This window comes from Pseudophryne corroboree, chromosome 8, assembly GCF_028390025.1.
Source record: "Pseudophryne corroboree isolate aPseCor3 chromosome 8, aPseCor3.hap2, whole genome shotgun sequence".
In the NCBI taxonomy this organism is placed as follows: Eukaryota; Metazoa; Chordata; class Amphibia; order Anura; family Myobatrachidae; genus Pseudophryne; species Pseudophryne corroboree.
The window spans coordinates 14202425-14215241 of record NC_086451.1 but is presented as its reverse complement, the minus strand read 5'-3'; the positions used below and the strand labels follow the sequence as shown (position 1 = coordinate 14215241).

General features: G+C 47.5%; 1 protein-coding gene across 5 annotated transcripts in view; it reads right to left on the bottom strand.

Moving 5' to 3' along the window:
- Positions 1-12817, bottom strand: part of VAV2 (vav guanine nucleotide exchange factor 2) — a 248345-nt gene that overhangs the window by 5739 nt on the left and 229789 nt on the right. For 3 of the 5 annotated variants that reach the window (XM_063935911.1, XM_063935915.1, XM_063935913.1), the window contains exons 13-20: positions 12337-12422; positions 11913-12045; positions 5799-5813; positions 4808-4917; positions 3717-3818; positions 3301-3389; positions 1981-1997; positions 554-575 (exon numbers count right to left, since the gene is read on the bottom strand). In XM_063935911.1, the coding sequence (XP_063791981.1) occupies positions 554-575; positions 1981-1997; positions 3301-3389; positions 3717-3818; positions 4808-4917; positions 5799-5813; positions 11913-12045; positions 12337-12422 (574 nt within the window). The remainder of the gene's footprint in view (positions 1-553; positions 576-1980; positions 1998-3300; positions 3390-3716; positions 3819-4807; positions 4918-5798; positions 5814-11912; positions 12046-12336; positions 12423-12817) is intronic. The other 2 variants (XM_063935912.1, XM_063935914.1) reach the window with 1 other exon arrangement.

Here is a 12817-nt window from a genome sequence, read left to right as displayed (position 1 = left end):
TACACAACACAGGTCCATGCACACGAGGTCTATAGATGTTAAAGCTCTTCTCCAAATGTAAAGTAAATGATGAGAAACGTCAGCATCTGCTGGAGGTGTTGGAGAGCCAGAGATGATACGGTCTCCCGGAATATGCAGAAAAGGGGCCTTTGTAAAAATAGTATACGCTAAAGGCGCAATGACCTCTGGAATTTGTCCAGCATGGACATTCAGCAAAGAATCAAAACTTGGCTAAGAACTGTTAAAGCTGCACGTATAAGATTCCCCTCCCCCTATCGGGTGGAGTGGGTGCAAAATCAACACCAGTCCCAATAAAGAAATAGCGGTTTGTAATTGGGCCGCCTGCTCACGCCATCCATGTGCTGCCATTTAAAGGTGGCTAACATATTTAGTTTAGCGGGTCTACAAGCCGCTTTTCCCTCCCTGGATTCAAAGGTGGTATTGCAGCTCCAATGCGTGTAACCCAGATCCATGTATGACATCCAGGTAAATAATTATTACCCCCATTTATACAGTAGCCGGACACATGGGAAGGAAGAAATGCAGCACTTACCCGATATCGTAATAAGTGGATCCTAAAAAACAAAAACGAAACACTAATCAGTCAGAATAGTTAAGACGCACGTTATAAAAACACTAAGGAGAAAAATCCCGGCTATTACATTCAGCCGCATAACTCTATAATTAAGGGATAGATTCGTTTTTCAGATTTGCATATAACGCTGGACGGCGCAGCCCGCGATGCTCAGCCGCTTCACATGTAACATGGAAACTCTATCAAGCCGAGGATGCTGGGAGTTGCAGTTCAGTAGGAAAGTATTTGCTGCACTTTATATTGGCGAGATGACAGACCACCGCCATTATAAAGAGGAAGACTCTGCCACTGCTTTCCGGCTCCTCTTCTTCTCTTCCCTTTCTCCATCCGGATTCCCTGGATCTCTGCTCGTCCTCTATCTATACCGCCTCCCTCAAATCCATCTTATCTTCTCCGACGTCTCCCGCTGCCTCTCCCAACACCTCCTCATACTCATCATCTTTACACGTGACCTCTTCATCTATCACCCAGCTACTGCCCACATCTCCCTTACCATAACGCCCCTATTCCCACCGATCTCATCCTCCGCTCCCTCCCTCTTGTAGTCCTGTCGCCGCCTCCTCCATAACATTGGTAAAATTAGCTCCTTCCTCAGTCAGGAAGTCACAGAAACACTTATCCACATGCTCTTTATTTCCCCTTTACTACTGTAACCTCCTACTTACTGGCATTGCCCGCACTCACCTCTGCCCCCTGCCATCCATCCTGAGTGCTGCAGCCAGATTAATAATCCTCTCCCAAATCTCCTCATTCGCTGCCCAACTGTAAATCGCATCACTGGCTCTTTATTGCTTCTGGAATTCAGTTCAAGCTGCTCCCCCATCACCTAGAGAACCTTCATATATCTCTAACAAGATCCCCTACTCCACCTCCGACTGAACTGTATTCTTCTCCTCCCATAATCTCCTCCCACTCCACCATGATATTCCCCTCGCTGCTCCCCACCTATGGAACTCCTTACCTCGCCCCACCAGACTCTAGCCCAACCTCCAAATGCTCCCGGAAATCTCCCCTCTTTATGCCTGCATACCCTACTCCCACCAAGACCTTCCTCCCTCCCTCTCCGTCAACTTTGCATGCCTTTGTTACTACTGTCCTGCATTAATCCCCTCAGTCTAGATTGCAAGCTGTGTGACGAGCAGGGCCTCTTTACCCATGCTCATTATAACCTACAACGATAGCAATCAGGAAGGACTCTTCTACAGTGTACCGGACATGACTGAAATCACTTATTACACAGATTCATTGCTAGGTCCAGTGGGTGTGGTCTGCAAGCGCCTAAACGCAGTAAAGCCTTACACTGATGCACACAACGCTAAATACAGAAACGGAATGATAAACGGAGTAGTAAGGAAGTGTAGGAGAATATATGTTGGATAACTCACCATTTCATCAGCCGGGCCTGTGGGGGGGAGAGAGAAATAAAGAAGAATTATTACCGTGTTTTCAGAACCGGACCCCGCCATAGGGTCACCCTGCTGCCATTTTTCTGGACAGAGTTATTCAAGGTGCAGCGACACATCTTAAAGTGCGTTGATTGCTACGATGATAGTGTGACGGTCACTTATCACTGAAGTATGCACCCAATGTTACGCAAGCTATTGTTGAACAATAAGTCACAGCATGCCTGCTACAGGTTGAGTCTCCCATATCCAAAATTCTTGGGACCAGAAGAATTTTGAATATCGTTTTTTCTCGTATTTTGGAATGTTTGCATCCCGTAATGAGACTAAACACGAAATGCCTTTATGTTTCATATACACCTTATACACATAGCCTGAAGCAGGGTTTTGTTTTTTTGTTTGTTTTAAACCAGGTTTTTGTTTTTACATTAATGTTTTAATGGAAAAAAAAAACTTGAATCATGTATTAGAAACCTCGACAACCATGTTTTAATGCTGTCTAACATTAATAATGTTATTAGGCTTTGATTTGATTTATTTTACCTCTTTCAATAAAAACTATTTTTTTACAGCTTATTATTCCTATTACATCTGAGTATATGTAGATAGACTAAACATATTAATACATACAAAGTTCACTCAGAAATGGATGAAATTGAAAATAAAAACAAGTTAATGCTAAGCATTAGTCCTACTTATTACTTAATATAATTAAATAAATCCGAATAGTAATATAAAATGAAAAATACAAAAGCACTTTTCAGAGAAACACACACACACACACACACACACACACACACACACACACACACACACACACACAAAGTTAAGCATAAGCCACTGGCATTAAACATTTTGAATTAAAAAAAAAAACAACACTTTTTTTTTTGTATAATAAGCTTTTTCTTTTTTAAGAAGTCTCAGCATAATAAAAAAAACGTTTGGTTTAAACCAGCCAACCGTGGCCTGAAGATAACTATATACAATATGTTTAGTGATTTTGTGCATTACACAAAGTTTGTGTACACTGAACCACATGAAAGCTAAGGTGTCACTATCTCAGTCGCACTCAAAAAAAAAATCTGTATTTTGGAATGTTGGATGGGAGACTCAACCTGTAATGGACGTCCTGGGAGCATTACACGGCTAATTTCTCACAATTCCCCCCATACTGTACGGAGGGGACTTTTTTCTGTTTCCGATTTTATTATACTGCGCCCTATCTACAATTGCGTGGCAGCAGCAGCACCTGTGATATTAGCGAGGCCACGTTACATACAGCGCGGTATTGGCGATTCTCACCCATTTTGCACGGATGGATGGTCTCAAGGCACTCCTTGTGTACGCCGACCCCGCACTTAGTGCAGTAATATCCCTGATAAAAGGTCCCCCTGTCGGGAAAAACAAACACAAGAGCACAGCTGGTAAATGGGCGGTATACTTGTATGGTGGTAGAATAAAACGTGACCTTTTGGTGAATGAGAGTACTCCCTGACATGTCTTGACCAGTGCTCTAGAACACTGCAGGATTCGCCAGCGAGGTCGCTGTTCAACTTATACATGGGTGGGGTGTGTGTGTGTGTGTGTGTGTGTGTGTGTGTAAGGGGGGAGGGTGGAGGGGGATCCCAGAATGAGGTTCGGAGTGAGGTCATCAGTCACCCACAATGATGGTACACAGTCACAGGGTAGAACACCGCTCAGTCAGGTCCACAACTCACCTTAGAAACATCTTACAGGCCTTACAGCTCGTGGTGCGATCGAAGGTAAACATCTGGAAGTTGTGGTGGTTGGCGTTGGCCTTTTCCGGCTTTATATTCGACCTAATTAAACAGACAAAGGCGCAGGGGGTCAGGTACATATTCAGAGAGCATGCTAGAAATTGGTGGCACAACGGCTGCGGGCGGACTACATTACCCATGATGCTCAGCTAGCAGCCGGCCATATGACCGCAGAGTACGGAAATTTACCCATTTATAGGATTTATTGCTTATTATGACAATGCCTCTCACAGTCTCACACAGTGGGGGTCATTCCGAGTTGATCGCTCGCTAGCAGTTTTTTGCAGCCGTGCAAACGCTATGCCGCCGCCCACTGGGAGTATATTTTAGCTTAGCAGAAGTGCGAACGAAAGGATCACAGAGCGGCTACAAAATAATTTTGTGCAGTTTTAGAGTAGCTCCAGACCTACTCAGCGCTTGCGATCACTTCAGACTGTTCAGTTCCTGTTTTGACGTCACAAACACGCCCTGCGTTCGCCCAGCCACACCTGCGTTTTTGCTGGCACTCCTGCGTTTTTCCGAACACTCCCCGAAAACGGTCAGTTGACACCCAGAAACGCCCTCTTCCTGTCAATCACTCTGCGGCTGCCTGTGCGACTGAAAAGCATCGCTAGACCCTGTGTAAAACTACATCGTTCCTTGTAATAGTACGTCACGCGTGTGCATTGCGCCGCATGCACAGAATTGACTTTTTTTGCCTCATCGCTGCACAGCGAACGAACGCAGCTAGCGATCAACTCTGAATGACCACCAGTGACCCTGAAATTACAGATTTAGGCCCACAAATACAGAGATCTGATTGGCCGCTGTCTTCTACTGCGACATCACGGTGACCCCAGTGATGTAGGGGAGGGAGCAGTAAAGGGTAAAATGGCGCCACAAACCCGCCTTTGCCAAATAAAGGCAATATTAGCCAGTTTCAGACCAGTAACCCAAATATGCACGTGTGACAGAAAACATTCACAGCCGGTGATGGGTACACATCATACATCCTAAGTGTCAAAACTACTTCAGGTGACAGAAGGCATTACATGGCCATTTCAAACTGCTCCATCCATTTCCTCTTCATGTCGTCCGTCTTGCAGAAGAACTGGAATCCCTGCTTGCCCTGGAGGTGTATCAAGAAGAATCCGTACGACCACTGCGGAGAGAGAGCGGAGACTGAGCGGAGGACAGAAAAACAGACACAGGGACAGATGTACTAAGTCACGAAGAGAGATAAAGTACCAGCCAATCAGCTCCTGACATTTTTAAGACTCAGCCTGTAATATAGCAGCTAGGATCTGATTGGCTGATACTTTATATCCATCCACTATCACTCTCCAAGTTTTAGTCCATCTCCCCCACAGCCTGACAGCCCCTCACCCTTCCAGACAGTGGCGGATGTGAGGGATTCTGGGATAGTTACACCTCACTACAATCATTCTGCCCAATAAAATACAATTTGCTAATACTGGCGCTTTGATCGCACGTTTCAGACCCTTCTACCTTATGGTCAATCTTGTTGGATGATATAGGGGAGAGGTGTGCGGACCTATGTGACATCACAACAACTGGGGATCCCCAATCTGGTTTAAACCCTTACCCCATATATCCGATATGAATACACTATTGGAAACGGCCTTTCCTGGGTTCGGAAGAATAGTATGTCTGACATATCCTAGTTAGTTCATTAGAATTCCTTAGATGCAGTGGTTGAATTTATAGTACAGCTATCACCGGTGTCTGTCAGACAATGCGGTCAAAACATAGCTTAACATTCTTAGGGCGGTATTCAATTCTTTTCACCCCCTTCCACACCCGTTCTGTTTCTGCTGATGGGCGTGGTATAATCATTTCAGCTCGCTACCCCCCCCTTTACGCAGCTAAACCGGATTACTATGGCCGTGATACGCGCGATAATGGGGATCACTTTAGAAAGGAGACTGGACGCGATATATCATTTGAATAGCGCCCTTATGCTTATTAGATCTTAATATATATACGTTTCTAAGCCCTATGATACAAGTAAAGACATCTTACCATTTTGCCGTGTGACTAGGGATAGCGTAAAGAAACCAAAAAGAGATTAGATGTTAAACACCAGGCAACAAGTATGTACTTGCGTTATGGTGGAAATACAGCACTTGCAAGTATTCGAGACAGCTCAGGATGATTATGGTAGGATGTCTGACATGGGGTGTTATAAGAAATGTGTTATGGGTTAAGCAAAGAGAAATGGGCTGTTAAAAGCCCCCACTAATTAGTTTGCATGCTGATTTAGATAGATAGTGTATCCAGCAATCACAAGTTCTGTATTTCACCCATACAGCAACAGAAAAATAAAAAATAGGATTTTACTTACCGGTAAATCTATTTCTCGTAGCCCGTAGAGGATGCTGGGGACTCCGTAAGGACCATGGGGAATAGACGAGCTCCGCAGGAGATAGGGCACTTTAAGAAAGCTTTGGACTCTGGGTGTGCACTGGCTCCTCCCTCTATGACCCTCCTCCAGACCTCAGTTAGAGAAACTGTGCCCAGAGGATATGAATAGTACGAGGAAAGGATTTATGTAACCTAAGGGCGAGATTCATACCAGCCACACCAATCACACCGTATAACTTGTGATAAACTACCCAGTTAACAGTATGAACAAGTAACATAGCCTCGGTTCAAGACCGACCAACTATAACATAACCCTTATGTAAGCAATAACTATATACAAATCTTGCAGAAGAAGTCCGCACTTGGGACGGGCGCCCAGCATCCTCTATGGACTACGAGAAATAGATTTACCGGTAAGTAAAATCCTATTTTCTCTAACGTCCTAGAGGATGCTGGGGACTCCGTAAGGACCATGGGGATTATACTAAAGCTCCCAAACGGGCGGGAGAGTGCGGATGACTCTGCAGCACCGATTGAGCAAACAGGAGGTCCTCCTCAGCCAGGGTATCAAACTTATAGAACTTTGCAAAGGTGTTTGACTCCTACCAAGTAGCAGCTCGGCACAGTTGTAGTGCCGAGACCTCTCGGGCAGCCGCCCAAGAAGAGCCCACCTTCCTAGTGGAATGGGCCTTAACCGATTTAGGCAATGGCAGTCCTGCCGTAGAATGCGCCTGCTGAATCGTGTTACAGATCCAGCGAGCAATTGTCTGCTTTGAAGCAGGAGCGCCAACCTTGTTGGCCGCATACAGAACAAACAGAGCTTCAGTCTTCCTGATCCTAGCTGTTCTGGTCACGTAAATCTTCAAAGCCCTGACCACATCCAGGGACTCTGAGTCCTCCAAGCCCCGTGTAGCCACAGGCACGACAATAGGTTGGTTCATATGAAAAGATGAGACCACCTTGGGCAGAAATTGAGGACGAGTCCTCAACTCTGCCCTATCCACGTGAAAATTCAGGTATGGGCTTTTATATGATAAAGCCGCTAATTCCGAAACACGCTTTGCAGAAGCTAAAGCCAACAACATGACCACTTTCCAAGTGAGGTATTTCAACTCCACTGTTTTGAGTGGTTCAAACCAAGGTGACTTGAGGAAACTTAATACCACGTTAAGATCCCAAGGCGCCACCGGAGGTACAATGGGAGGCTGAATATGCAGCACACCCTTCACAAAAGTCTGCACTTCAGGAAGAGAAGCCAATTCTCTTTGAAAGAAAATGGATAAGGCCGAGATTTGGACCTTTATGGACCCTAATTTTAGGCCCAAATTCACTCCCGTTTGAAGGAAGTGAAGCAGACGGCCCAATGGAACTCCTCCGTAGGAGCAGCTCTGAGCTCACACCAAGAAACATATTTCCGCCATATACGGTGATAATGTTTCGATGTCACATCCTTCCTAGCCTTGATCAGGGTAGGAATGACCTCCTCCGGAATCCCTTTTTCAGCTAGGATCCGGCGTTCAACCGCCATGCCGTCAAACGCAGCCGCGGTAAGTCTTGGAACAGACAGGGTCCCTGCTGCAGCCGGTCCTGCCTTAGAGGAAGAGGCCACGGATCTTCTGTGAGCAACTCTTGCAGATCCGGATACCAAGTCCTCCTTGGCCAATCTGGAACAATGAGAATTGTTATGACCCTTCTTAGTCTCATCAATCTCAACACCTTGGGTAGGCAGAGGAGGAAACACATAGACCGATCTAAACACCCATGGTGTCACCAGAGCGTCCACCGCTACCGCCTGAGGGTCTCTTGACCTGGCGCAATACCTCTTTAGCTTTTTGTTGAGACGGGACGCCATCATGTCTATTTGAGGCAGTCCCCACTGATCCACGATCTGTGCGAAGACTTCTTGATGAAGTCCCCACTTTCCCGGATGCAGGTCGTGCCTGCTGAGGAAGTCCGCCTCCCAGTTGTCCACCCCCGGGATGAACACTGCTGATAGTGCGCTTACATGGCCTTCCGCCCAGCGCAGAATCCTGGTCGCATTTGCCATGGCCACTCTGCTCCTTGTGCCGCCTTGGCGGTTTACATGAGCCACTGCCGTGATATTGTCCAACTGAATCAGAACCGGTTTATTCTGAAGCCATTCCTCCGCCTGGCGTAGGGCGTTGTAAATGGCCCTTAACTCCAGGACATTGATGTGGAGACAAGTCTCTAGGCTTAACCAGAGACCTTGGAAATTTCTTCCCAGTGCGACAGCCCCCCAACCTCGGAGGCTCGCGTCCGTGGTCACCAGGATCCAGTCCTGAATGCCGAACCTGCGACCCTCTAGGAGGTGAGCACTGTGCAGCCACCACAGGAGAGATACCCTGGCCCTGGGAGACAGGGTGATCCGTTTCTGCATATGTAGATGGGACCCGGACCATTTGTCCAATAGGTCCCATTGGAAAGTCCTCGCATGGAACCTGCCGAAGGGGATGGCCTCGTACGAAGCCACCATCTTCCCCAGAACCTTTGTGCAATGATGCACCGAAACCTTTTTTGGCTTTAAAAGGTTCCTGACCAGAGCTATGAGCTCCTGAGCCTTCTCCACCGGAAAAAAAACTCTTTTTTGGTCTGTGTCTAAAATCAGGCCCAAAAAGGTCAGACGCGTTGCAGGTACTAGCTGGGATTTCGGTAAATTGAGAATCCAGCCGTGCCTCTCCAACGTCTGCACGGACAGAGACACGCTGTCCAGCAACTTCTCCCGAGATCGTCCAAGTACGGGATAATTGTGACCCCCTGCTTGCGCAGGAGCACCATCATTTCCGCCATTACCTTGGTGAAAATCCTCGGGGCCGTGGAAAGACCAAACGGCAACGTCTGAAATTGGTAGTGACAATCCTGTACCGCAAATCTCAGAAACGCCTGGTGAGGGGGGAAAATCGGAACATGAAGGTAAGCATCCTTTATGTCCAGGGACACCATCCAATCCCCTCCCTCCAGGCTGGCGATGACCATTCTGAGCGATTCCATTTTGAACTTGAACCTCTTCAAGTACAGGTTCAGGGATTTTAGATTTAGAATGGGTCTGACCGAACCGTCCGGTTTCGGTACCACAAACAGGGATAAATAATATCCCTCTCCTTGCTGGAGATGAGGAACCTTGATTATCACCTGTTGAATGTACAATTTGTGAATTGGCGCTAACACTAGCTCCCTCTCTGACGGGGAAGCCGGCAGAGCCGATTTGAAAAACCGGCGAGGGGGCATGTCTTCGAATTCCAGTCTGTATCCCTGGGAAACAATCTCTATTGCCCAGGGATCCACCTGTGATTGAACCCAGACGTGGCTGAAAAGACGAAGACGTGCCCCCACTTGATCTGACCCCCCCCCCCCCCCCCCCGGAAAGCCCCAGCGTCATGTTGTGGACTTTGCAGAAGTAGGGGATGACTTCTGCTCCTGGGAACTAGCTGAGTGCAGCTTTTTTCCCTTGCCTCTACCTCTGGCAACGAAGGACGACCCTCGGTACCTTCTTGTTTTTATTGGAACGAAAGGACTGCATTTGATAATGTGGTACCTTCTTAGAATGCTGCGGGGGAACATAAGGTAAAAAATTCGATTTACCAGCCGTAGCAGTAGAGACTAGGTCCGAGAGGCCTTCTCCAAACAACTCCTCCCCCTTGTAAGGCAATGACTCCATATGCCGCTTTGAGTCGGCGTCTCCTGTCCACTGTCGGGTCCACAAGAGCCGCCTAGCAGAAATAGACATAGCGTTTATTCTGGAGCTCAGTAAACAAATGTCTCTTTGAGCATCTCTCATATACAAGGCAGCATCTCTGATATGCTCCATGGTCATTAGAATGGTATCCCTATCTAAGGTGTCCATCTCCGTAGATAAGGAGTCTGCCCATGCCACGACAGCACTACAAACCCAGGCCGACGCCATGGCCGGCCTAACTATAGTTCCTGAATGTGTGTAAATGTGCTTCATGGTAATTTCCTGCTTGCGATCAGCAGGATCCTTGAGGGAAGCAGTATCCGGAGAAGGCAGTGCCACCTTCTTGGATAAGCGTGTCAGCGCCTTGTCTACTTTAGGCGCAGATTCCCATCGTATCCGATCCTTCTGTGGAAAAGGATACGCCATGAGAATCCTTTTGGGAACATGGAGTCTCCTATCCGGAGATTCCCAAGCCTTTTCGCATAATTCGCTTAGCTCAAATGAGGACGGAAACGTGACCTCAGGCTTTTTCCCTTTATACATGTGAACCCTCGTGTCAGGGACAGGGGGTTCTTCCGTGATATGCAAAACCTCTTTTATGGCAATAATCATGTACCTAATACCTTTTGCCACCTTCGGCTGTAATTTTGCATCCTCATAGTCGACACTCAGTATCTGTGTCGGTATCTGTGTCAGCGACCTGGGATATGGGGCGCTTTTGAGACCCTGAAGGTCCTGGCACCACAGGGACAGGCACGGACTGGCTACCTGACTGATCCCTAGCTTCAGCCTTGTCTAATCTTTTATGCAGGAGATTTACATTTGCATTCAAGACATTCAGCATATCCACCCAGTCCGGTGTCGGCGTTGCCGACCTGACATTCAAGCACTCCCCCTCCACATTAAGCGAGCCTTCCTCATCAAACATGTCGACACACACGTACCAACACACTGCACACACCCAGGGAAAACTTTTTCTGAAGACAGTATCCCCTGAAAGGCCCTTTGGAGAGACAGAGAGAGAGTATGCCAGCACACACCCAGCGCAACAACCTGGAGACCAACACAGAATGCTTTTCTCCAGCAGCGCTGTATTATACTTTATCCGCCAATTATGTGCCCCCCCACCCCTCTCTCTTTTTAAACTCCCTTCACCGTCTGTAAGCAGGGGAGAGTCCGGGGAGCTTCCTCTCAGCGTTCTGTGGAGAGAGAAATGGCGCTGGTGAGTGCTGAGGGAGAAGCCCCGCCCCCTCAGCGGCGGGCTTCTGTCCCGCTCAAAATCGTGTAAAATGGCGGGGGCTCAATTATATACATGTACAGTGCCCAGCTGTACATGTATATACCTATTTGCCATCTAAGAGATGTTATTATTGCTGCCCAGGGCGCCCGCCGCCCGCCCCCCGCCCCCCCCCCCTGCACCCATACAGTGACCGGAGTGTGTGAGGTGATGTGGAGCAATGACGCACAGCTGCAGTGCTGTGCGTTACCTCTGTGAAGCTGAAGGCTTCTGCCGCCTGAGACGTCTGTTCTTCTGGCTCTGTGAGGAGAACGGCGGCGTGGCTCCGGGGGTGGACGCCCAGGACGAACCTATTTTCACCCCCTCTGAAGCTAATGGTGTCCAGTAGCCGAGGAAGCAGATCCTATCATTTAAGTAGGTCTGCTCCTCTCTCCCCAGTCCCTCGATGCAGGGAGCCTGTTGCCAGCAGTGCTCCCTGTGAAAAAGTAAAAATCCAAACAAAAATGCTTTCTGTAGCAAAGAACTCAATAGAGCTCCCTGCAGTGCGCCCTTCATCCTCTGGGCACAGTGTAAAACGGAGGTCTGGAGAAGGGGCATAGAGGGAGGAGCCAGTGCACACCCAGAATCCAAAGCTTTCTTAAAGTGCCATATCTCCTGCGGAGCCCGTCTATTCCCCATGGTCCTTACGGAGTCCCCAGCATCATCTAGGACGTTAGAGAAACAAAGATTTGCAAAACATCTTAACTTGGAGAATGTACAAGATGGAGGATAGTTTATGAGAAAGCATTCATCTAGGGAGGGATAAAGAACAAACACGTCTGCAGTCTAATGAAATATTCACCTTCTTGATGTCTTTGTTGTTCATTGGGTCATCTGTCATTTTATGAAAAAGCAACTCGATGATTTCTTTTAACTCATAGCTGTAACCTTTCCTTTTACACACGATGACCACCTTGTCAAACAGAAACAAGTACCTGTACGGGAAGAGAGCCGGGAGATCGGTCATCGGGGCGAACAGTAACGCGACAACACAAATATTTGAAAACTGAGCCTGCTACAAATAAACGGAGCACAAATGTACGGGGAACCAAAACAGACAAAATCCGGAAAGGACTTCTTATTCCTACGAGTCTACTCAATAGCTCGGCAACCTGTTAACTACAAGTCCAGCATTGCTAGGTGGTCCGGTATGCTGGGACTTGTAGTTACGCCGGTTGCCTAAACTATGGCTACTCCCATCCTTTGTGTATAACACCTTGTCTCACCTGTCCTGCTTGGTTTGATTGACCATCGATCGGACCTTGAGTTCTCCGTCTATCTTTGGTCGTCCAAACTCTTCCAGTTTTACTTGCTGTTGGGAAGACAAAAACAGGGTGAGCGGAGCTAAGAAACGGACAACGCGGCCCATCTTCAAATGGAACTTATTTTAATTTAGAGAAAGCGTCACGTTAAATTTTCAAGAAAATGGCCTTTTGCTAACGGAAAACACTTTAGCCCTAATGGATTTCCTTTAAATAATTCGTGAGATGGATAAGTCACTCTGAAACATCCCTAGGAACGCAACGCGTAGACCTGAGCAGAATCTGTCCTCCTGATTGATTAGCCGAGATGAAATGAAGCCGTAGACTCCGGTGGGACCTAAGATCCTGGGAAATGGCATTTGCCGGCCGGCAGATAATCCTTACCAGAGCTGGTCTCAGCGATGTCTGGTTTATTTAGCAGGAGAACAAACCTCTAGCTCCGCTT